The sequence below is a fragment of the Urocitellus parryii genome, chromosome Y (genome assembly GCF_045843805.1).
Source record: "Urocitellus parryii isolate mUroPar1 chromosome Y, mUroPar1.hap1, whole genome shotgun sequence".
NCBI classification, from domain to species: Eukaryota; Metazoa; Chordata; class Mammalia; order Rodentia; family Sciuridae; genus Urocitellus; species Urocitellus parryii.
The window spans coordinates 18,502,686-18,527,665 of record NC_135548.1 but is presented as its reverse complement, the minus strand read 5'-3'; the positions used below and the strand labels follow the sequence as shown (position 1 = coordinate 18,527,665).

The 24,980-nt window shown below is 35.5% G+C and overlaps 1 protein-coding gene and 1 non-coding gene across 2 annotated transcripts in view; both read left to right on the top strand.

Moving 5' to 3' along the window:
* LOC144250958 (DNA polymerase alpha catalytic subunit-like) overlaps positions 1–23,557 on the top strand; it is a 94,926-nt gene extending 71,369 nt beyond the window's left edge. Inside the window, 14 exon segments of the mRNA XM_077794117.1 lie at positions 617–764; positions 1,636–1,790; positions 4,684–4,768; positions 5,686–5,747; positions 7,068–7,157; positions 10,190–10,306; positions 11,557–11,732; positions 14,543–14,672; positions 15,157–15,276; positions 17,355–17,454; positions 19,248–19,372; positions 21,710–21,859; positions 22,286–22,408; positions 23,468–23,557. Coding sequence (XP_077650243.1) covers positions 617–764; positions 1,636–1,790; positions 4,684–4,768; positions 5,686–5,747; positions 7,068–7,157; positions 10,190–10,306; positions 11,557–11,732; positions 14,543–14,672; positions 15,157–15,276; positions 17,355–17,454; positions 19,248–19,372; positions 21,710–21,859; positions 22,286–22,408; positions 23,468–23,557 — 1,671 coding nt within the window.
* LOC144251212 (small Cajal body-specific RNA 24) lies at positions 18,398–18,530 on the top strand. The gene has a single exon (XR_013342644.1).
* Positions 23,558–24,980: the final 1,423 nt, after the last annotated feature.

The window sequence follows — 24,980 nt, the reverse complement described above, 5'->3', positions numbered from 1 at the left end:
TGTCAAGTGGAATGAATGCCACATGATGGAGTTGGACATCATTAGTCTGTTAAGTGTCTCTTGTAAGCAGTGGAAAGGTGAGAGAGGAGTGTCGGTAGCATCATTATAGTGCTGCTCTTGCTCTTGCTCCTGTGACAGGCAAGGTCGTTGCTGTAGGGTGTTAATTAACTAGACCTTAACCTCTTTTTACCTTTGTTCTAGTGTTTTGATCCCACAATGTTGGAAAAGGGAAACTTTTAAAAAATGTTTTTGGCAGTGGTGATGAAAAGTACCATGGAAGCTTTTTCAATGAGTCCCACTCTGTTGCTTTCATTCTTCTAATGGAGTGGTACTTACTTGGCTATTCTTTATCAGTGAGGCATGTACAGCTTTGGACACAAATTCTCTCTTGGGGGAGCTTCTTGGCCTATTTTCTTCTAATGGGTGTCATGAAGATGCATTATTTTGTCATTGTGAATTGTTTTTGTTTCCTACTGTGAATTGTTTTGGATTTCATTTGTAGCAAATTACATTTCACAAGTATCAAAGGGGTTTCTTCTGCTGCTTCATAGAGAGGCTTTTGTTTATTTCAAATATAGACTTGGAAAATGTGAAGTAATAGTTTTAAACAAAAAAGATTTTTTTTCCTTTTAGGCAGAAGCTTCCTCAGTATTTAAAAGGAGAAACATTTTCTCATGTATTTGGAACCAACACATCCAGCTTGGAACTGTTCTTGATGAACAGAAAGATCAAAGTACCTTGTTGGCTTGAAGTAAAAAATCCAAGTAAGGAAAAATTTAGTCATAATGCTAAGTAGGTTGCTGATAAATGTGCTTTTTTTCCCCTAAAGGGAAGTTAAGGAATTGGTTTATATATTTTAGTGTGTTTATTTCCTTTTGTGTTTTTTCATCAAGATTTTCCTTGGATGATTGTAGGTATATTTGGAATCACTTTATCTCTGTAATGCCTGGCAGTTTAGTTTAGAAGGGGGCCTTAGCACAGGCAGCCGTTCAGGGTGCGTCCCATTATGCTGTTGTTTACATGTACTTCCCACCTGGCAGATAATGCCCAGCTGTTCTCCATAGTAAACTGCTGACCTTTGGAGGGGAGAAGAATCACATCCTAATGTGGATAGTACTTGTTTTGCCTGTTACTTGATATTTTCTAGCACTTGTATCTGAGATACTCTTTTATCTTCATGAATCTCTTAAAAATGTTTTATGATTCCTCCATGGTAGTGCTTTGGGTTTTTTAAACCTATCTTGGGTTCTGGATTCTTTAGATCATTTTACAAAAAGCTTTGTTTGGATTTTAAAAAAAAAATTGTAACTGTAGATGGACAGCATACCTTTATTTTATTTGCTTATTTTTTGTATGTGGTGCTAAGGATCAAATGCTGTGCCTCACACATGCTAGGCAAGTGCTCTGCCACTGAGCCATAGCCTCAGCCACTGTTTGGACTTTTTTTTCTCAAGAAAATGAACATAGGTACACACACATCCAGTAATGTGGCTTATTTTTAGTTAGATATTATGTCATTTTTAATAGAAGATAGGACTGAAGAATATCTCAGTTAATCACAGTTGTCATAATTATGGTACTTTTTTCTTTTTAAGTTAACAAAAGCAATTGATGTGTTATTTCTATTTTTTTCAGAGCTCTTGAACCAGCCAATCAGTTGGTGTAAATTTGAGGCCATGGCTTTGAAACCTGACCTGGTGAATGTAATTAAGGATATTGGTCCTCTTCCACTTGTGGTGATGTCTTTCAGCATGAAAACATTGCAGAATGCAAAGAACCATCAACATGAGGTAAAAAAAAAAGGACATATTTTGTATTTGTTCCTTAGGTGTAATACTTGGCCTGAACTTGTATAGCTTTACTGCAACAAAGTTGTTCTTGGAGGGGAAAGCATACTAATTTAGTACAAAACTTCATTTTGGAGAAGGAATTGAATTTGTTTCTTTGTCTGGTGTTGTGGATTTTTTCAAGGAGTTAAATTGCTGAAAATATTTTTTTAATGTACACAGAGAATAATACAATGAACTCTCTATATCAATCACATATTCAGCAGTTAGCAAATTTTGTGACACCTGTTTTTCTCCCTTCTCTTTTTTCTCTTGAAGTATTTTAAAGTCAGTTTCAAACAGCATGTCATTTTAACCCTGTGTGCCTTTGTATACATCTCTTAAAATATGCACATTTTCTTATATACCATCATTAGCAAGCCCAATAACAGTAACAGTGATTCCTTGATTTAGTCTGAAATCCCCAGCACATACTTAAATGACTTTGTTTCTCACAATGTCTTTTAACAGATGGTTTGAATCAGGATTTACACAAGATTCACAGATGGTGTTTAATTTTTGTGCCACTTTCTTCTCTTTTTAAATGGTATAACTCCCACCCATTCCCCCCACTTTCTTTTCAATGACATTGAATGATTACAAGAATCACTGATAGTTGTCTCATATAATGTCCCATTTTCTGTCTGTATTTGTTTGCTCTGTTGTGGTATCATTGGACTTCTTCCTCTCTACCAGTGGTTGGCAAACAGTGGTCTGTGAGCCAAATTCATCCCACTACCTGTTTTTGTAAATAAAGTTTCCTTGAAACACAGCATATCTTCAACTGTTTTTGCTCTACAACAGCAGAGTCAGTTAGTCATGACAGAGACCATGAGGCCTGCAAAGACTAAAATACTTATTTTTGGTCCTTTATAGAAACAGAGTGCCTACTCTTACTCCATCCTTCATACATCCATATGCTATAAGTTATCTCTAAAGGATGAATTAGATTCAAGTTCAACTTTCTTAGCCAAAATACTTTATAGGTAGTAGAGTGTACTTCATATTGGAAGACACATAATGTCAGGTTAAGCTGCTATTATTGAAGCTAAGATTGGTCAGTGGGCTCAAATGGTGATAACCACTGTATATTTCTCCATCAGCTTTTCATCTAACCTTGCCACTACATGTGTTTTGGGCTGTTGTGGAGTGCTGTTGTGGTCTATTGCGTTGTGAGATGTTGAGCAGTGTCCGTGGCCTCTACCTGCTAGATGTGTGTACCCCCTCTCCCTGCTAGGTGTAACAGTCTAAAAATGCCTCCAGCAATTGCCAAATATTCCTTAGAGGAAAATGTGAGGGTACAGTTATCCCCAGTTGAGAACTACTGTTCTAATGCCTCCATGAATTAGTCATTTTACCTCAATTAGTTATTTCATTAAGAGTTTTAAAATGGTGGTTTTTACACACACACACACACACACACACACACACACACGTATGTGTATTCCCTATCTGTTGAATTCATTATTATTTTATTTTTGACATTATTATTTTGAAATGGGGTCTCACTATGTTGCCCAGGCTGGCCTTGAACTTCTGGGCTCAAGTGAGCCCCCTGCCTCAGTCTCTCAAGTAGCTGGAACCATAGGCGAGCACCAGTGTGGTCAGCTTGTTACATTTGATCCTTATGGTTTTCCTACTCTGATCAATGGGAGTTTCTTTATGTTTGCTTCATTTTGACATAAATGGGGGTATTTTTAAAAGGGGATTTTGGACAATATTTGCATTCTTTTAGTATGTGATTTCATCTTTATTTTTGGTAGTGCTGGAGACTGAATGAATGCAAGCGCTTGTGCATGCTGAGTGCATGCTCTACCACTGAGCTACAACCCAAGCCCTGATCTTTAAATAATCATTTCTGTAGATGATTGGAGTTAATAGTTAAGTGTTTGGGAAAGGTTCAATAAGTCCTTAGTTAAAATTAAAAAAGAAGTGTCCATTCTCTTGTGCCCAGAGTTAGGTTTTCACAGACTGTTTCCTAATAAAGTAAATAGGGCTCTGTGGAGAAATGGCTTAATGAAGGCAGGGAATGTTTAAGATAAATCTTGAACATCGTGTTATATCAGAAAGTAAGGATGATATTAAAATCTACTGAAGATATGTCAGAAGGACCTAGGAAACAACTTGCAGAGTATCCTACTGACCAAAGGTGGGACAATGTGAGCACGATAAGAATAATTGCAATAGATGGAAACACTCAGTTCATGATGATACTAACAACAATACCACTGCCACATTGCTCATTTATGAAGGATACTCGGGAACTAACTCATTCTTAAAACTGATAAATGAGGGAATCAAATCAAGCATTATCCTGACTTTTCTGGAAAACATACTGTACCTCAGGCAACCAAATAATTGATGAAGTGAAGTTTCTGTTCTTAGAAGGTTTTCAGCTAATAAATAATGAAGGAAAAATGGAATAATACCACTTTCTAATCTCCAGTGAAATAATGGCTCTAGGCAATAATTGACAGTGGCTGCTAATTTCACTGAAATATAGAAAAACAGACATTATGTGTCTGTGCTTTCTGATAGAAGTAATCAGTAGCACCTCTAAAGTATTTTTGCCAAATAGTTGAACCTGGTTTTGATAAAGTCATTTGATCTAACTGTGAATTTATAGGCAGTACAGAAACAGAATGTGTTAAATGAAAGTGACCCTATTAGGATATAAGCAACAGAATCCATACTACGGAGCATTCTATAGGATAAACAACTCAGTTTCTTCAACTAATGTAAATTGCAGGGAGATGATAAGTGGGGTAGGGTTGTACCTGTAGTTTTACATATCAGTAAGAATGCAGAATATATATTAGGTGTCTGATAAGTGATTTCCTCCTTCCTTTCTTTGCAGGTTATTGCTATAGCAGCTTTGGTTCATCACAATTTTGCATTAGATAAAGCACCCCCACAACCTCCCTTTCAGTCACACTTCTGTGGTATATATTTTTTAAAGATACTTTGTTAAAGACTTGATTTGAGTTTTTTCTTAGACTTTCAAAAATTATGTTCAAGAATAAATAGTGCATACTGTTAAGGTTGTTTTTAGCTATGGAAACTAAGTTTTATTGTCCAGAGTTTTCTGTGCAATGAGGCAGGTGCCAAGGAATAAATTAATGTTAACCTATTCGGGAGAGGTTATAGTAATATCAAATTGAAATTGAGTTGTACTACAATTCAATGTGTGAAACATCCACAGAATTCTGTGTGTTTAATGAGTCAGTCTCCAAGGAGGATACTCATATAGTCCATGTTGAAAGCCAGTTAAATAAATTTTGTTTTAGCAAATTTATTTTGTTTTAGCAACACATTAGTTTTGCTAAACATAAAACAAAATTTATGATTACTGTGAAGTTTATTACTTAAGTAGGGGGAATACATAGAAGAAAACCCTGGTAATAGCTTGGTGAAAATGTGGATGAAACTAGTCATTAGCTCATTTCAACAAGCCTTTGTTCACCTCCTCTCTATGTTACTGTGAGAACAGCTATTTTTATGTTGTAGAGGAGAAACTCTTTTCCAAGTTTGAGAAGTTTGAACTGAGTTACTTCATTGTAAACTGGTTGAGGCTTTGGTGGTGGTGGGATTTCCTCTGGGAGAGAATGTTATAATCATTCATTTTGACTTTGATGGATAGCAAAATTTGATCAAAGTTTTAACAATTGTAGGGATAGAGTTCTTGCTTGGTGAGTCATTTGAATCACAACATGATCAATGAAAATACTTGAACCTTTTAACATTTAGGGATGGGGGAATATTTATATCTAATTTCCAAATTTCTATTTGGAAACATGCATTGATGTCTACCTGAAATTAAAATAAAATGGGTTTTGGAATTTTTTCCCCCTTCTTATAGTTGTGTCTAAACCGAAGGACTGTATTTTTCCATGTGCTTTCCTTGAAGTCATTAAGGAAAAGGTAAATAGCTAATTATTCCTTTTAAATATGAAGTATTTATTTGTTTGGAAAGAAAATAGGAGGATAGTATGCTCCATGAATTTTTTTCTGGGCCCTTAATAAAATGGCAGGGGAATAATAAAATGTAGTGAGCTTTTCACAAAGCTAAATGTATTCAATATAAATAATTTTTTTGGAGTGTACATTTTTTATTTTTTTTCTTTCATCTCCTTTTTAAAAATTTGTTCTAATTAGTTATACATGACAGAATGTGTTTTTTTAAAGAATTTTTTTAGTTGTCAATGGACCTTTATTTATTGATACGTGATGCTGAGAATCAAACCCAGTGCCTCATACATGCTAGGCAAGTGTTCTGCCACTGAGCCACAACCTCAGCCTGACAGAATGCATTTTGACACATCATACATAAATGGAGTATAACTTCTCATTCTTCTGGTTGTACATGATGTAGAATCACACTAGTTGTGTAATCATATATACACATAGGGTAATAATGTTTGATTAAAAGTTCACTTGTTAATGTCTTCACGTGACAAAATCAAATGCTGCAACCTTGTCAGGTTTCATGTATATTATTTTAAATTGACTTGAGAAGTCCAACAGTTTGAGGGTACTTTTAGGTTAGGCTATCATTTGTGACATGTCCTGAATTACCTATCCAAGTACAGTGACCTAGGAATTCTTGTAGAGTCAAACTGACATTTTTGTGATGTAGTTGTGGAATACATATAGTTTTCAATTTCTATTTTAAGAGATTTTTAATAAGAGCAGATTGAATACTTGATTTATATTCAGCAATCCAAGTGGAAGGCTTTTGTGTAAAGATAGATTTTATTTATATTTAAAATACTCACAATTTTTATATTTGTTTTTAGTCTAGTTTCTTATTTATCTGTTCTTATACCATTATTTGAGAATAGTTTATACAACCCTTGGAATTTCTTTTCCTGATAAATACATCAACAGTGAAGTCTACCAGGGATTATATAGGAAATTAAGTAATGCTTTTGAAAGGTACTCTGATTTATATGCTTTGAAATGTGTCCAATGTACAAACATGTCTCTATGGAAGGACATTTCTGCTCTTGCTGTTGCTTAGCACTTAAAATTTTGCTTTATTCTCATGCATATTACTAGAATGAGCTCCTCAGAGACTTTGTGCAATTATTATTGCAAAACCTAGAATCTAAAATTTCATTTCTGCATTTAGTTTTGAAATGGGGAGTTTCTTTTAACCCTAAGAAATCTTAATCCTGGTTAAACAAGAAGCCAAGGTATAATACTTTAAAGAGTTTGTGACTGGTATGTTTTTATTAACAGAATGTGAAGGTTGAGGTTGCTACAACAGAAAGAACACTGCTAGGTTTTTTCCTTGCAAAAGTTCACAAAATTGATCCTGATATCATTGTGGTAAGTAGCTTTTTGATCATGTTGCGGGGAAACTCTTCATTTCTTAGTTCTTTTCAGTGTGACTTTATTGGTTATTTTTATTGTTTATTTACTTTTGAGCTCCAAAGAATCTTTTCAGAGTGAAATGAATTGCTATACTAATTACAAATAGAAAGGGGAAAAACCCTAGCCTACTATAAGATAGGCTTTGTGTGTGTGTGTGTGTGTGTGTGTGTGTGTGTGTGGTGTGTGTGTTGCTCGGGATTGAATCCAGGGCTTTGTGCATGCAAGGCAAGCACTTTACCAACTGAGCTATATCCCCAGCCCCCTAGGCTTTTTTTTTTCTAATATTAAAGCAACCCTTGAATTATTATTGAAGTTTAAAATACTCTAGTTATTTACAGTTGACGAGACCAGCATATCAGTTAGTAAATGTATATAAGCTATTAGTATCTTTAAAATTTTTGCTTAGTGACCCAGATGTATAGTGTCAACAGGAGTTAATTAATTCCCTTGATTGGGTGCAAATCAGAAAACTGAGTATTTTAGTTTTATGAGCCTAGTGGATCTCTATGACATACCTTTGAGAGCTCATACTAGCAATTTTTTTTTCTCTTGACAACTTCCCATGTTCTGACTAGATAGTGAGAGCTAATAATTCATTGTTTTGCCCCAGTTCGTAGAAGTTATAAAGCAAGATATTTACTTTTGTGTGTTTTTTGGCCTTCCTTTATATGCTTCTTGATAGGAATTTTTCCTTTTGTCTTTTTTTCTGGGTCAATTGATCAGTCAAACTCTATTGTTTTATTTTTTGACAGAAAGTATAATAAACACCTATATTTTAAATATGATATTAGTAATATGGTTATAATATATATTAGTGGTAGATGGACACAATACCTTTATTTTGTTTATTTATATGTGGTGCTGAGGATCAAACCCTGTGCCTCACACATGCCAGGCAAGTGCTCTACCAATGAGCCACACCCCCGCCCCTATATATATATATATTTTTTTTAGTGTTAGAAAAATTAATAAAAAACTGTTCTTATATTACAGCTTCTTTTTAAAAGATCTTTTAAAAATGTGTTCTTTTTAGATATACATGTGTAGGGTATTTTTGTTTGTTTGTTTTTTAAGATAGGGTCTTGCTAAGTTGCTTAGGGCCTCACAAAGTTGTTGAGGCTGGCTTTGAACTCACAATCCTCCTGCCTCAGCCTTTTGAGCTGCTGGGATTACAGGCATATGCCACTGCATCTGGCAGTAGAGTGTATTTTGACATATTATACGTACATGTAGTATAACTTAGTCTAATTGGGATCCCATTCTTGTGGTTGTACGTGATGTGGAGTTTCACTGGTGATGTATTCATATATGAACATAAGAAAGTTATGTCCTATTTGTTCTACGATCTATTCCCAGTCTTCTCCCTTCCCTTCATCCCCTTTGTCTAATACACTTAATTTCTATTCTTTCCTCCCCTTGTTGTGTGTTAGTATCCACATATCAGAAAGAACATTCAACATGTTTTTTTGGGATTGGCTTATTTAACTTAGTATGATAGTCTCTAGATCCATCTATTTACTGCCAAAAGTCATAAAGTAATCTGGTTATATTGAGGCCTTGCAAAAATGTTTGCCATATCCTTCAGGTTCATTTTTATTCTCAGATATCTTATCTTGTAGTGGCATAGCTACTGTCCTGAAAGCCTGCGGATTGTTAAAAATGTCTCTGCACCCACATCCCTTTGTTATTTCAGGACCCATATTCAAAGTGTGAAAAAATCTGTCCATAGTCCTCTGATGCTCTGGCTTAGCACTGGGCCCACACCTAGTCTCGACTAACAGTAATTTGGTCCCCAGAGTGATGTCTTGGAGCACTATGATACCTGGCCTGACTTAGGATGTTAGAGCCAAGTCTGAGTGAGAAATTCGAATGTAAGATAGAGTCCTGACATGAGTTTGGGTCCCTGATCCCAGGCATGATAATTTGAAAATGATACATTCTTATAATCCTTTGGGACTTTAATTTAATAGACAAAACTGCCATAAATATATAATGGGGTATATTGTTTTTATGTGGTGGTAAAGTACACATAACATAAAATTAACAATTTTGACTGCTTTTAAGTTTACAATTCAGGGATATTAGCTACATACATAATGTGCAGCCATTAACACCATCCATCTCTGTAATTCTTCATCTTCTGAAACTGAAATGGTACTAATTACCTCCTCGTTCCCCTAGCCCCTGGCAACCATCATTCTGCCTTCTGTCTCAATGATTTTGTATACTCCAAGTGGTAGTATATGTTTTTAATTAAAATTAGTATCAAGTAAATCTATTTATTGATAACAATTATTTTGAACCTCGTCTAATTTTTAATTAAGTGAGTAATGTTATTCACGTGACAGAAATTGGGAATTATAGAAATGAAAAAATCTAGTTGCATTTTGAGTTATTTTCTATTCTATACAATTTTGTTTACTTCTTTTTAAGTTTTTTACTTGAACTATTCATTGGTATTATATATTTATTTTGTTGCATATTTATTAAGTATCTAAATCAGTAGGGGTTGAACTCAGGTTTTAAAGAAGCCAAATGCAGTTCCTGAATTTTCTAAGAAGTTTTTTGCAAACTCCTACAACACAAGCAGGTTTTCTGTTTTTAAGGAAGCAAAATTGAATTGTTCGAATACAGCTTTTAGTGATCATGTAAAAGTATGGGATGTTAAAATTTACATTTGCTTTTGAGATTGTGAGGCATGCGCTGCAAATTAAAAGAGATCATATGAACCTTGCATCAATTAGTATGAAATAAAGTTTAATTCAAGCAATCTGCTTAGCAGCCTTGTTAATGTCAAGGCTAATGAATGCTGCTGATGAATAAATTCCTGAAGAAGAAAGGACCCCCAATCGGAGGTAAGCTCACGATGTGATGTCTTCAATTAGAGACCAGAAAAAGAAAGGGCAAAGAAATTCTGTGTGTTTGAAGGTAAATCATCTAATTTGCATTTGTTATAATGTTATTGGCTGCCTCCTTTTTCTGCCTAGGGTCATAATATTTATGGGATTGAACTGGAAGTGCTACTGCAGCGAATTAATGTGTGCAAAGTTCCTCACTGGTCCAAGATAGGTCGTCTGAAGCGATCCACCATGCCGAAGCTTGGGGTAATGGTAGTTTTGAAAATCTTATTTCTTTTATTTGCCATTTTTTTATTGGGTACTTACCAAGAAAGTACTATACTTTTTTGAATAGGAATTGATTGTCTTATAGGAACTTCAATACATTTTAACTTTGGTACCAAATGTCTTTTCCTTGGAATCCAGCATTTTACTTGAAAAAGCCACTGGTCATTTTTTAAATCAATGATTGGAATCTAGAAATAGTAAAGAAAGACAGCACATACATATTACTTTTACTTCAGCATTCCTAAAGTGATAAGCCTTAGGGTAGGGTTGCAGGGTTCAGAATTCATTGAGTATTATCATTCAGGAAGATGGGAAGAATGAATGGAAGGGAGCTAATGTGAAATATAAGAAAGCAGTGAGCTATGTGCTTTCTCATGTAGTTAGCCTCTCATAGCAACTTCAATTTCATTTTGTAGACATTCACACAGGTCTAGTAGGGGAAGAACTGAGATTTGAACCCAGATCAGTCTGACTCTTTTAAAGCCTATGTACTTTTTATTCTGCTTGCTTGCTTCACATGTGGAGAGGTTTTGGTCGTCTTTGTATGAAGCACCTTCTTCCTAACCCTGATACTGTTCAGAGATTGAAGTCTTATTTTACCTAAAGCTTACAAATAAAATCAGCATGCTATCTCATCAGAGAACTTAGGAATCTGTCCCTTTTATAATGATCTCTTGAGGATTCTGCTGCTGCTCTCTGCTATCAGAGTTGGGACTCTTACTCTTCTTTTTCTGTTCATATCTTTAAGGTGAAGAAGTTATTATTACTTATTGTAAACATTTGCTTATCTCACCCCTTTTTCCCTTCATACTCCCTTCAGACTTTTCTGAATATGGAATCTTCTCAGTGAGGTATACCCCAACCAGTCTATACCTGTAGGTATAGTCCCCCCAAATTCCTTATCCCTCCTACCCAACTCTACTTTTCCCCTTTGCCAGAAACTTATTAACTCCTAAAACTATATACTTTCTTATTTATGTTATTCATTTAATATATACAATAAAAATAAACTCAGGATTCTTAGTTTTTTGTTTGTTTTTTTTTTTTTTTTTACTTTGTTCACTGCCATATCCTTAGAATAGTGTCAATCAGATACATGGTAAATGTTCAAAAATTTTCATTGATAAATGGAAGAATGAGAATTTTATTTTTGCAAATTTTGAGGTCAACCTCAAAGTAGGATAGCATGGAATATTCATGGGACTTGCTTTTTGTCCTCATCTTTGTAGGGCCGGAGTGGATTTGCTGAAAGAAATGCTACCTGTGGCCGAATGATCTGTGATGTGGAAATTTCAGCAAAGGAATTGATTCATTTCAAAAGCTACCATTTGTCTGAACTTGTTCAACAGATTCTGAAAATGGAAAGGGTTGCAATTCCAATGGAAAATGTACAAAATATGTACAGGTATGATCCCAGATTCTTTAGAATCTGTCTATCTTGAAATTAGCAATAGAAGGATGCCACTACTATCCTTAAGCTATAGGGACCTGTGCCATGGTACCATGGAACAGAACATTGTCTTTATGTCATCACCACCGTGTCCATTACTTCATAATTTGAACTAGTTTACTTCTTGAATTATTCTAATTTGATCTGTTTATGTCCATCTCCTTCACATTTTTTAACACTACCTTGATGTTTCCTATTGGTAATTTGGAAATTGATATGAATTTAGAGTTTGACACTTCTTTCACTTAATTTTTAAATATTTTTTAGTTGTTGATGTACCTTTATTATTTATTTATTTATTTACATGTGGTGCTGAGGATCGAACCCAGTGCCTCACACATGCTAGGCAAGTGCTCTGCCACTGAGCCACAACCCCAGCCCCATTCTTTCACATAATTAATGAGATATTTTGTAAATACAAAAAAACTGAGCAATCACTAAGCCATTTAGAGATATTACTTGCTTGTTTTTAAAGTAAGGTTTCTGCTACTTCTCTAGCTATTTTTTCATGTTTTCCTACCTGTTTCTCCAGAGTTCTTGGACTACTGCTCTCTTTTGACTTTGTATCCTCTCCAAGTAATCTCATTGTCTTGAAAATTTAAATACCATATGGGGGCTGATGCTCCTCTCTGTGTTTATTCAGTTTTGAATTTTCCCCTACATTTCAGATTCATGTATTCACTTGATGTTTAATATGAACCTTTAGTTTGTTCAGAACTGAGCTCTGATCTTCTCCCATTGTCTATCTGTAGTCTTCCCTTACTAAATTAATGATACCTGTATTTTTTCATTACCATTGTAAGCCTTCAGTCATCTTCTCCCCTAAACCTCTGAGGCTTCCTTGGTTCCTCTCTCTGATATCCTACAGTAGATCCATTAGGTAATTCTATCAGCTCTTCTAAATATATCTAGATCTGACAACATCTTTTCACCTCCATTGACCCTACCCTGGTTTAGGCCACCATCCCCTTCCCCCTGAATTGAAGCTGTCTTAGTCTGTTTTCTGTTGTTTATAATGCAGTACCACAGACTGGGAAAATTATAAAGAAAGGAGATTTATTTTGACTTATGGTTCTGAAGGTCTAAGCTTGAGGAGCTGCATCTAATGATGATCCTCTTATTGTCAGAGACCTGAGGTGGTACAGTGTATCACCTGGTGAGAGGCAGAGAGTGAATGTGTGTATCCTTAGCTTTCTTTTTTCTCTTCTTATAAAGCTACCTGCATTCAATCACTGGGGCTCAAAGCCCCCACTTTAAATACTTTAGTATTTAAGTTTCTACCTTCATAATATTTCACAGTGGGGATTAAATTCCAACATGAGTTTCAGAGCGATAAACCATATTCAAACTGTAGCACTGGGTCTTATATTGCCAGTCTCCTTGGTTTTGCTCTTGCTCCTTCGTGGTTTATTTTTAATCCAGGATCAAGGTTATCCTGCTGAAATTAAAGTCAGCTCAAAATCTCCCATTGACTGTTCATTTGGAGTAAAACTGGATTTTATTTTGGCTTATGAGGTCCTATGCACTGTATCTCTATGCTGTTGACTGTCTTCTGCTCTCACTATCATTCTCTCTCATTCAGCCATATTTATGTACTTCCAGGTCCTGAAACTACCATATATGAAGTAAGCATATATTGCATGTTTACTGTGCACTAGGCACTGTCTATAACCAGCTCAGAGCATTGGAATGCTCTTCTGACTACCTGGATTGCTCTTCCCTCAGATACCTTTCCATAAGGCTTGCTCCTGTGTTAGTCAGCTTTCTATGCTGTAACAAAATTTCCTGAGAAGAGCAACTCAAGGGAAGATTTATTTTGGCTCACAATTTTAGAGGTTTCATCTGTAGTTGGTTGACTCTGTTGTTGCATTTAGGCTTGTGCGTTTAAGCACTGTTGGATTCAGTGCTTGCTTGGGGTAGTTGTTATATGATAATGAGTCTAAATGCAGAACATGGTGGGGAACACATGGGGAGGAGAGAGTGAAAGAGAAAGAGAAGTATACCCTCAAGGGCATCCCCCCACTAGGACCACTTCTTAAAATGTTTCTGCCACCTCCCAAACCCATCATGGATGAATCATGCTATTATCGTTATAATCCAGCTACCTCCCAAAGGCCCCACCTCTGAACAGTACTGTACTGGGGACTAAGCTTTCAACACATGAGCTTTTGGGGGTCATTTCAGGTCTAAATCATAACACTTGTTCACCACTTCCAGGTCTTTATTTTCAATGAAGTTTTCTCTGGTTCTCTAACTAAAAGTTCAATCTCTGTTCTTGATATTTTATACTGTCTTTGGGGCTTAACTTTTTCTCTTTAACACTTTGCATTATATAATATACTACATATTTAATTTATTTTTATTTTTTAAACTCTTGTCTTCCCCATGAGGATTTAAACTCCACGAGGATAGGACTTCCTGTCCATTTTGGGTATAGCCAGTGCCTAGTGCATAGTAAACATGCAATATATGCTTGTTTCATAGAATGAATGAAAGGATTCAGTGATTTTCAGGTATGCAGTTATTAACACATATGAATTTTTTTGTGGAATTTTTTTGTGCTTAGAGAAGGGCACTGGGATCAGTGGTATAAATGAATTCCTAATTATATACCGACCTTCTTTTAAATTGTTTCCAAAGGCAAGGTGCTGTTGCTCTGAAGTTACTTACACCAAAAATTCCTTGGAAGATTTTATGAAGTTCTGATTATAGTTATTGTTTCTTTTAATTACTTGATTCTGTTTCATTCTTACTTTTCTGTACAGTGAATCTTCTCATCTGTTGTACCTGTTGGAACACACCTGGAAAGATGCCAGGTTCATTTTGCAGATCATGTGTGAGCTAAATGTTCTTCCATTAGCACTGCAGATCACTAACATCGCTGGAAACATTATGGTAAACCTAACTTAGAAAGGGGGAAAGAGCATTTCCTGTTGGATTCAGTGCTTGCTTGGGGTAGTTGTTATATGATTATGAGTCTAAATGCATGCTTATAAAATGAGTAACTTGGATTCTGAAAGCTGGGCATCTTTTGTAAAAGGAAAAACTGGTTGGGAGAAGGGGAGGAATGCCAGGTGTAGTGTGCTGAAATTTGGGTGAACATAAGGATCATCTCTCTAACATCTGGATGTGTCTGGTGGAATGGTCCTTTTGGGAGTAAGGAAATAGCCAAGTTGTTAATAATTTAAGCTGTCTCTTTTATAATACTTAAAGAAAATGTTAGAAATAATTTACTACTTTCCCCCACAAAAAAGCAGCCTTTATTTTAGTAGTAGTTTTGAAGGAGGTATCTTGATAAAATTAAAATTAACTAACTCAAAGTTGTTTTTGTTTGTTGTGATTTGGAGCTCAAATTGTAAAAAGAATTTCTATTTAATAGTCCAGGACACTGATGGGTGGACGATCTGAGCGTAATGAGTTCTTGTTGCTTCATGCATTTTACAAAAACAACTATATCGTGCCTGACAAGCATATTTTCAGAAAGCCTCAGCAAAAAATGGTGGGTCCAAAATTACGTAGTATTTTGCTTTTCTTATTCCTCCTTTTTAATTACCTAGATAGCTTTTTTAAAAAAATTGCTGCAATAACATCTGCCTCTAGAATAATCCCCTGTGTACTGGAAATCATGTCAAGTTTGTTCCAGTGGGTTTGTGTGGTTTCCTTCTCTACTTTTTTTCTGTACAGAAAAAATTATTTGTGAAATATGAAATTCTTAAAGGTGGAATTAGACCTTTTTGGTAGATACCTACACATGGAAAATGTTTTGTCACTTAACCACTATCCAAAGCTTAATGTCAATTAAACCTTTAATTTCCTTAAACCAGTGAGCTTTTATTTTTATGTTGCATTTTTTCTGTACAGGTTTAATATCTGTAATCTAAAATGTTTGAAACGGGAAGCGTTTCATATTTTGATTTTTTTCCAGATTTTGGAATATTTGCATTTTTGTAATGAGGTATCTTGGGGATGTGATTGAAGTCTAAACACAAAATTGTTTTATGCCTTATATAACATCCTGTAGTAATTTTATACCAGATTTTTAGTGTACCTGTGTTTTGACTGTACCCTGTTACATGAAGTGGGGATTTTGTACTTGAATAAGGCATCATGTTGGTACTCAAAATGCTTCATATTTTTTTAAATATATATTTTAGTTATACATTGACACAATATCTTTATTTTGTTTATTTTTATATGGTGCTGATGATCGAACCCAGGATCTCTCACGTGCGAGGCAAGCGCTCCACCACTGAGCCACAACCCCAGCCCCTGTTTCATATTTTTGAGCACTTCAGATTTTAGATTTTCAGATTGGGGATACTCGGTTTGAACTAGTATGATTATGAACACTACAATCAGGTTTCTGAAGTGGCCTCCATCATATTGGGGCTAAAACTTTAGCTACTGTTCTATCTATTGATGGTAAATGATACAGAATGGAAATTTAATGTTGAAAGTGTGATTAAGGTGGCTGGGGATGTGGCTCAAGTGATAGCACGCTTGCCTGGCATGCATGCAGCCCGGGTTCGATCCTCAGTACCACATACAAACAGAAATGTTGTGTCCGCCGAAAACTAAAAAATAAATATTAAAATCCTCTCTCACTCTCACTCTCTCTTTAAAAAAAAGTGTGATTAAAGTTCTTGTATTTGCTTGTTTTATGAACCTTACCAAAATTAATAGTGAATATTAATTTAGAACTATTTAATTTATCCAGAAGCATTAAATGTGGGCCATTAGTAAACTACACAGGAATGGATTTTCATTATGTGGACATAGTTATTTTAAAGTGTCCATATTAACAATGAGAGTGAGCCAGGCATCGTGGCATGTGCCTATAGTCCCTGTGCTACTTGGGAGGACACAGGAGAATTCACTTGAACTTAGGCATTTGAAGTCACCCTAGGCAGCGTAGCAAAATCCCATCTAAAAAAAAAGCTGGGGTGTATTGGTGCATGCCTATAATCCCAGTGGCTCAGGAGGCTGAGACAGGAGAATCATGAATTCAAAGACAGCCTTTGACAGCATTGGCAAGGCACTAAGCAACTCAGTGAGACCCTGTCTCTAAATAAAATACAAAATAGGGCTGGGGGTGTGGCTCAGTGGTTGAGTGCTCCTGAGTTCAATCCCTGGTACCACCTACCCTCCTCCAAAAAAAAAAAGAGAGAGAGAACAATAATACCTATGTGAAATACTGTAGTTTTTTTTTTACATCATGAATATTAGAGTGATGAATTTAATAGGACCCGTTTACAATTACAAATTCTGTATAATATGAAAAGTTGTATTTTTAATAATCATGAATTAAAAATATGAACTTTCTATGAGTTCAGAAATATTTAAAATAGAACTTGCATAGATTCTGAGATATAGCATTGCTTAGGAAACTACCATGCTTGGCATTCATTTTGATTCATGAACATATTACAATAATTGCATTTTCCCATAGGTAGGACCACTAACTAAAAATAATGTTGGTTAAAACTAAGTACTATTATTGAAAAAGAGAGAATGGTAAGACTTCCTAATTAAGTAATTAATTGCTGGCTGATTAAGTTATCTTTCATTTGACATTAGAGAGATGAAGATGAAGAAATTGATGGAGATACCAATAAATACAAGAAAGGGCGGAAGAAAGCAGCTTATGCTGGAGGCTTGGTTTTGGACCCCAAAGTTGGTAAGATGAGACCTTGGATTGGTTTACTCTGGGCGTTAAGGGTTTTTTTTCAGGTATAGCTAGACCTGTATTGGATCTTAGAAGTCAGCAAGTAGATAAAAATAAGATCATAATGATCTTATTTTTATCTTGTATGTTGTGCAAATCTTGTTTGCCAGTCAGCTAATATGGAATTAATGTGGATTTTTCTGCTATTCTAATATAATTTTTATTTATATAATTTTTACATATCTTGAAATACTGTTTTTTTTTTTTTAACTTTTTCTAACCACTTAAAAATGTTTCTTAGCTTATTAATGATACAGAAATAGGCAGTTAGCTGTGTTTGGTTTCTGCATGCTTTGCCAACCCCTGGTCAGGTGTAGAAGCTATGTGTCCTGCAATGGGAGTACCTCTCCCTTCTTCCCTCCATTCTGTGAGGGTAGGTTCTGCCTCTGCCAGTATGCTAGGACCAATTCATTTGGCCAACAGAGTTAAATACAGATAATAGCCACAAAATCGAATTTTAACAGGAGAATAACTTTTCCTTGTCAAGAGTGGCAAAGATAGTGTTTTGTGGTAGAGCTAGAAAGGATCTTATTTTTAAGCCGTTTTGACCATTTTTAAGTGTACAGTTCAATAGCAGTGTTACACATATTCACATTGTTGGACATAATGTGAATTTTATCAAGTAATTCACTCTTGAGTAGGAGACATTTTTGACAAAATTGGATGTATTATTGGTTGGAGTCACATGGAACAGTAATACTTTGGTGTTACATTTGGACTTGAATGCTGACTATGTGATCTTGTGTTGCCTGTTGAACATCTATAAGACTCGTTTTCTTCTTCTGTAAAATGGATATAAGAATAATCTACTATAGAGGGATTTAAGGAATAAATAGAATTGTTTGACACAGGGTAAGCTGTCAATAATATATGTTTATGGTTATTGTCTTAATACTGGACATTTATTATTTTTATTCAGTTTCTTCTCAAAGTGAAGGAAACTCTTTGTAAATGTCCTAGAGAAATATAGTAGCTTTCTGTTCACCTTTTGTAAGCAAAAAGGGTGGATCGTTCCACTACTGACATTCATATAAATATTTCTTATCTGGTTTTCAGCACAGTTCATGTACAGGTAAATGGGCTACCCATTTTATTGTTTGAAGGTGTGTTTGTAAATATATATATATATATATATATATATATATATATATATATATATATATATAATGATGGTGAAGCTGGGAGTGGATATCCACACACTTTCTGGTGGTTTTTTTTTTTTTAAGAGAGAGAATTTTTAATATTTATTTTTTAGTTTTCGGTGGACACAACATCTTTTATTTTTATGTGGTGCTGAGGATCCAACCCAGCGCCCTGTGCATGCCAGGCGAGTGCACTACCGCTTGAGCCACATCTCCAGCCCCTGGTGTTGGGTGGGAAGGAATGCTTGCTTGAGGGAGAATTTAGCAACATTCTTTTGGAAGTAGATATGATCTCTCTCCAAAATAATTGGCCCTGAGTGGTGTTTTCCCATAATAATGGTATATTTGGGGACTGTTGGGGAAGGACTGGTTCAAGCTGGTTTCATGGGGAGACAGAATGTTTTCATCAATCTTTTGTGATCTGGGCTTTCACTCTAATCCAATCATTTTATGGTGTGATAGTCCACTTCTGTCTCTTTTGTCTGCTTTATAGTGCTGGAGAGTAAATGGTTTCTATTACACTTTTTAATAGAGTACTTCTAATATGTTTTGACAGTGTTTTTCTTTAGACTTTTTTGACATTATGTGACCTTTTTATTTCAGGTTTTTATGATAAGTTTATTTTGCTGCTGGACTTCAACAGTTTATACCCTTCCATCATTCAGGAATTTAACATTTGTTTTACAACAGTGCAAAGCGTTGCTTCAGAGACACAGAAAGTTACAGAGGTTTGTATTTAACTGGGGTCTCTTGAAATTAGGATTAAAAGTATTGCTTAAAGGAGGAGGAGAACCAAAGGAGTTAGTGTTGTAGTTTTTCTTTTTCTTCTTTATGCCTTTATTTTTATGTGGTGCCAGGGATCAAACCCAGTGCCTCACGCATGCTAGGCAAGCACTCTACCACTGAGCCACAACCCCAGTCCCTGTAGTATTTCTTCTTAAAGGATATATTAATTATGTCCTTAGTTATCAAAAAGAGAGGTTGTCCAGAAAGAGATAAACTGGTTCAGTATCTTTTTAAAAGTAGTGTTATTGAGGTATAATTCACACACATTACAATCCACATAGCAGTCCTGGCGTTTAGATTATTCAGTTTGTAATCATTACTATGTTCATCTTTAGGACATTTTTATTATTTCCCAAGGAAACATTTTACTATCATATCCCTCCCCCCATTCCTCCCAGCTCTAGGGAATCACTAATCTTCCTGCCTATATAGATTTGTGTATTCTGGACATTTCATATGAATGGAATCATACAACATGTGGTCTTTTGTATCTTACTTTGCACATTATTTTCAAGGTCCATCTGTGTTGTAACATGTATTGATACTTCTATTTTTTCTTTTATACCTCCTGTTTGCTTTCCTTCCTTCTTTCCTTTGTCCTCCTTTCCTTCCTTCCTTCTCTTTTTTCATAGCAGAAGATGCCTATTTGCCCTCTAGCTTCTTAATTTACATGTTTTTTAGTTCCAGCCACCTGCCCAGGAGCTGTTTTTTCATTTCCAATTCCATATTCCCAAAAAAGAGAATCTAATAGGCTTGCCTAGGTCAGTGAGCACCTCTGGTCCTATCACTTGTGACCGCAGGAGTGGGTTCACAGAGTACAAATCTGGCTGTTAAAGATGAATCTTTCTATGGAACTAGAGGATAATCTTACAGAGGTGGTATTGGGTAGACAACCTCCCAAATAGTGACTGACTTTGATTAATGTTCTTTGGGCTTTGTCCTACTACTGTACCAGCACGTGGTAATTATCATTATCCAGCCCTTTTCCCCAACTGCTGACCAGCAGTGTTTTGTTTATTTGAGCTTTTGAATTTGGATTTTGGATATATAACAGAATCCTTTCAGAGTAGAAGGACTTTAGAAGTCACCTAAGAAGTATACATGTAGCTATTAATGGATTCTGTATCATTTTCATGTACTATATTTTATCTTCAGATCAGTTAGTGTCACATAGGTAGTGATGGTGAAGCTGGGAGTGGATTGCAAATTTTTTGACTCCAGATTGTTTCAAGTTTACTTTTCATTTGACTTTCATAGTTGCTGTAAATAAATTGGAATGTGTAGCAAGATCTTTTTAATAGGTCTGCTATCATCATGTGCTATATTGGAAAACAATAGGTCCCTGTTACTTTTCTAAGAGTGTTCATTTACAGATATTGATCTTTATAAAATTAGATACTTTGTAAAGGCTGGCTTATCAAATGGCATTGACTTGACATACTTTAAGCTAAGAGGTTTATTTTAAATTTTGTACCTTTGAAAGGGCAAATGCATCTGGCTTTTCTTTGTAGCCTGTTAATAGAATTAATGGAGACTTGAGAAAAATGGTCTAATTCTTTCCCTGCTTTTTCCTGCTGTAAATTTTAATATAAGAAGACTGCTGGTTGCTTTTTGAAAATGTTGCTATTCTTCTGCCAATTGTAAAGCAATTTATAGGTAAAAAGTATAACATCAGTGCTAAGGAATATATTTGTATTAATTTTTAGAAATGTCATGGCCTATTTAAATGTGCTTCAAATTCTTAAAAGAAATTTGCTAGTTTAGTATTTAGCTTTTTATTTTTAGTCTAAAACATTTACAATAATTGTTATGATTCTCCATAGTTTTAAATTTCTATAGCATTTTGTTTGGTCGTACAAATGCTTTAAAATGGTAGTTTAGCTGCTGATTATTTTTTTAAAATCCTAGAAGTCTGTCTGAGCGTTTGTATTTTAAAAGCAATTTCCCCAAACATGTTGCTCCTCAATCTTGTTGAAGAGGATGGTAGCATGTGTAAAAACCCATCCCTTTAAATGAAATCAAAATTTGTGAGTAACTACAGGGGTGGGAGATATTGGGAATGACAGGCTGATAGAACACGGGTGGGAGGAAGGTGGTAGTGGGAAGGGCCATGGTCTGCAATCTGTTCAACTCTTTCTTAGGGAACGTTAATCTTTACTCATATAAGAAAGAAGCTTTTAAAGATGTGATCATGGGGTAAAGTGCCTACCAAATATTATTTTAGAATTTTATTTTACTGAAGTTTTACTCTCTGAAAATTTCTGTTGTGTGTTTATCAGGATGGAGAACAAGAACAGATCCCTGAGTTGCCAGATCCAAGCTTAGAAATGGGCATTTTGCCCAGAGAAATCCGGAAACTGGTAGAACGGAGAAAACAAGTCAAACAGCTAATGAAACAGCAAGATTTAAACCCAGATCTTGTTCTTCAGGTATATTTTTTCACTAAGAGACGTATGAATGAAAATTTCAGCTTTTACAATTTGATTATTTAGGAATAGTATATAATAGTACAAACACTCAAGATGCTATGGGCAAGCACATGTGCTTATTTTATTTGTGGGTAAGTTGCCATTCAAAAACACTAGACTGCCTCAGAATAGGAGGTACTTCTATCTGCAATGGATGTATCTGTGCAAGATCTTTCTGAATTCTGGAAACTTTGGAGTCTATATATGCTTGCTTCCAGGAGGTTAGGGCATCATAGACCTTGGAAGACAGAGTATTTTAAGGGCTCTTTTTATTTCAGGGATATTGAGGGGTTCTTTTTCTCATTGGTGATCTAGAAAGATACCTAATGTAATTCTTAAGCATCTGCAAATATTGTTGTTTGTCTTTCGTCCTTGTGTGGCCTGCAGTATGACATTCAACAGAAGGCTTTGAAGCTCACAGCGAACAGTATGTACGGTTGCCTGGGATTTTCCTACAGCAGATTTTACGCCAAACCACTGGCTGCCTTGGTGACATACAAAGGAAGAGAGGTAAATCACGTAATCATATTCACATCTCTAAATATTAGAGTATTTTTAACTATATATTTTGTAGTGTGGGAGAGACAAGTTTGCTCCCTAGTTATCTAGATTTAAATACCCACTTTTTAGAAAAAGTTTAAGACATAGGCATTTAAATAAAAATTTATTCATTCATGGGTGGGGGGTAATTATTGAACATCTATGTGCCAAACTTTGTTCTAGTCACTGGGGATAGAGAATTAAGCAAGAATATAGGTCTCTGTTATTGCAAAGCTTGTATTCTTCCTAGGATGATGGGGGCAGGGAGACATGTTTTTGAGGCCTGGGCGATTATGAAGAAGATACTTTGGTTAAACAAACAGTAATTAAATGAATACACAAACATTAAAAAACTAAGATATTAGGACAGAAGTAAATGCTCTGCAGATAATTAAAACAGGGCAGTGGCCTAGAGAATGTTTATATGACTAGTTTAGATTGGTCAGGTTAGGCCTTTTTTGAAGAGGAAACATAAGGGAGCTAGTTTTTGGTACCGAGTTTAACTATCGGTATTTGTGAGGGAAAGGTGGGAGTCAGGAGGAAAGCCAATGTAGCCTTTTACTAAATGATTAAGAGTTCCATCTTGTATGTGTTGCCTTTGAGATGAGTAATAGATCTCCAGGCATATTAAGTAGGCAGTTAATTGGGTGTGTAAATTCAGAATTCCAGGAGTATGTCAGGCTGGCTTTATGTGGATGGAGAGTATCTGCTTTACAATGATAGACCAGATACCAAACACATTTTAGGTACTATGACTTTATGAACACTATAAACTTCATCTGTTTAGTAATATGTACATGATTATTTTTGATTTGTAAAAGAATAGTTATGGTAAATATTAAATTCATTTGACTCCATTAAACTGCTATTTCCTGTCAGTGAATGTAAGACTACTCATTCTTTTTTTTTTTTAAAGAGAGAGTGAGAGAGGAGAGAGAGAGAGAAAGAGAGAGAGAGAGAGAGAGAGAGAGAGAGAGAGAGAGAGAGAGAGAGAGAGAATTTTTAATATTTATTTTTTTATTTTTTTAGTTCTCGGCAGACACAACATCTTTGTTGGTATGTGGTGCTGAGGATCGAACCCGGGCCGCACGCATGCCAGACAAGCGCACTACCGCTTGAGCAAAGTCCCCAGCCAAGACCACTCATTCTTAAAGGTGGTAGATAGTGGTTCTGGGTAGAATGCTTGTATTGGGGTCTGGGCATGGAATACTCTAGAGCAGGGTTTGGCAAACTATGCCCTGCTGGGCCAAATCTAGCCTGCCGTCTATTTTTGTAAATGAGATTTTATTGAAACAGAGCCAAGATCATTCATTTATGTATCATCGGTGACTGCTTTTATGTGGTAATAGCAGAGTTGAGTAGTTAAGATAGAATCTTGAGGCTTAGCATAGACAGCTTTTACAATGTTGAGGTAAGTTCCTGTTATCCCTAGTTTTTCTAATGTTTTGAACATAAAGAGATGCTGTACTTTGTCAAATGCTTTTTCTGCATACACCATGGAGTATTATGCAGCACTAAAAAATGACAAAATCATGGAATTTGCAGGGAAATGGATGGCACTAGAGCAGATTATGCTAAGTGAAGCTAGCCAATCCCTAAAAAACAAATGCCAAATGTCTTCTTTGATATAATGAGAGCAACTAAGAACAGAGTAGGGAGGGAGAGCAGGAGGAAAAGATTAACATTAAACAGAGACATGAGGTGGGAGGGAAAGAGAGAGAAAAGGGATATTGCATGGAAATGGAAGGAGACCCTCATTGTTATACAAAATTACATATAAGAGGTTGTGAGGGGAATGGAAAAATAAACAAGGAGAGAAATGAATTACAGAAGATGGCGTAGAGAGAGAAGATGGGAGGGGAGGGGAGGGGGGTAGTTGAGGATAGGAAAGGTAGCAGAATACAACAGTCACTAATATGACATTATGTAAAAATGTGGATGTGTAACCGATGTGATTCTGCAATCTGTATTTGGGGTAAAAATGGGATTTCATAACCCACTTGAATCTAATGTATGAAATATGATACATCAAGAGCTTTGTAATGTTTTGAACAACCAATTAAAAAAAAGATAGAATCTTGCATGGTCAGCAAAGCCTAAATAATTTGCTGTTTGGCACTTTCAGAAAAAAAAAAAAAGTTTTCTGACCCCTGCTTTAGAGTCTATATCAGCTCTATCCAGTAGGATTTGAAGGTAATGAAACGTTGTCTATCTGTACTATCCAATACAATTGTCTCTAGCCATGAAACCTGTAGCACTAACTGACTGAAGAACTGGAATTTTTAGATTTATTTAATTATAATTAAAATGAACTTAAATAGCTGCATGTGACTAGTACTACTTTATTGGATAGTGCATATCTAATTATTATGAAACAAACATCAGGATGTTTAGAGTCATTCTTTTGTTGGCAGCACTGTCTTGGCTTAGGGCACAGCAAGGAAGGGCAAAGCTTTTATTGAATGCCAGTGATATGTTAGAACCTATTTGCATTGTTTTATAAAAACCACTAAGAGTCTTTTGACATGGGTATTAATGTCCC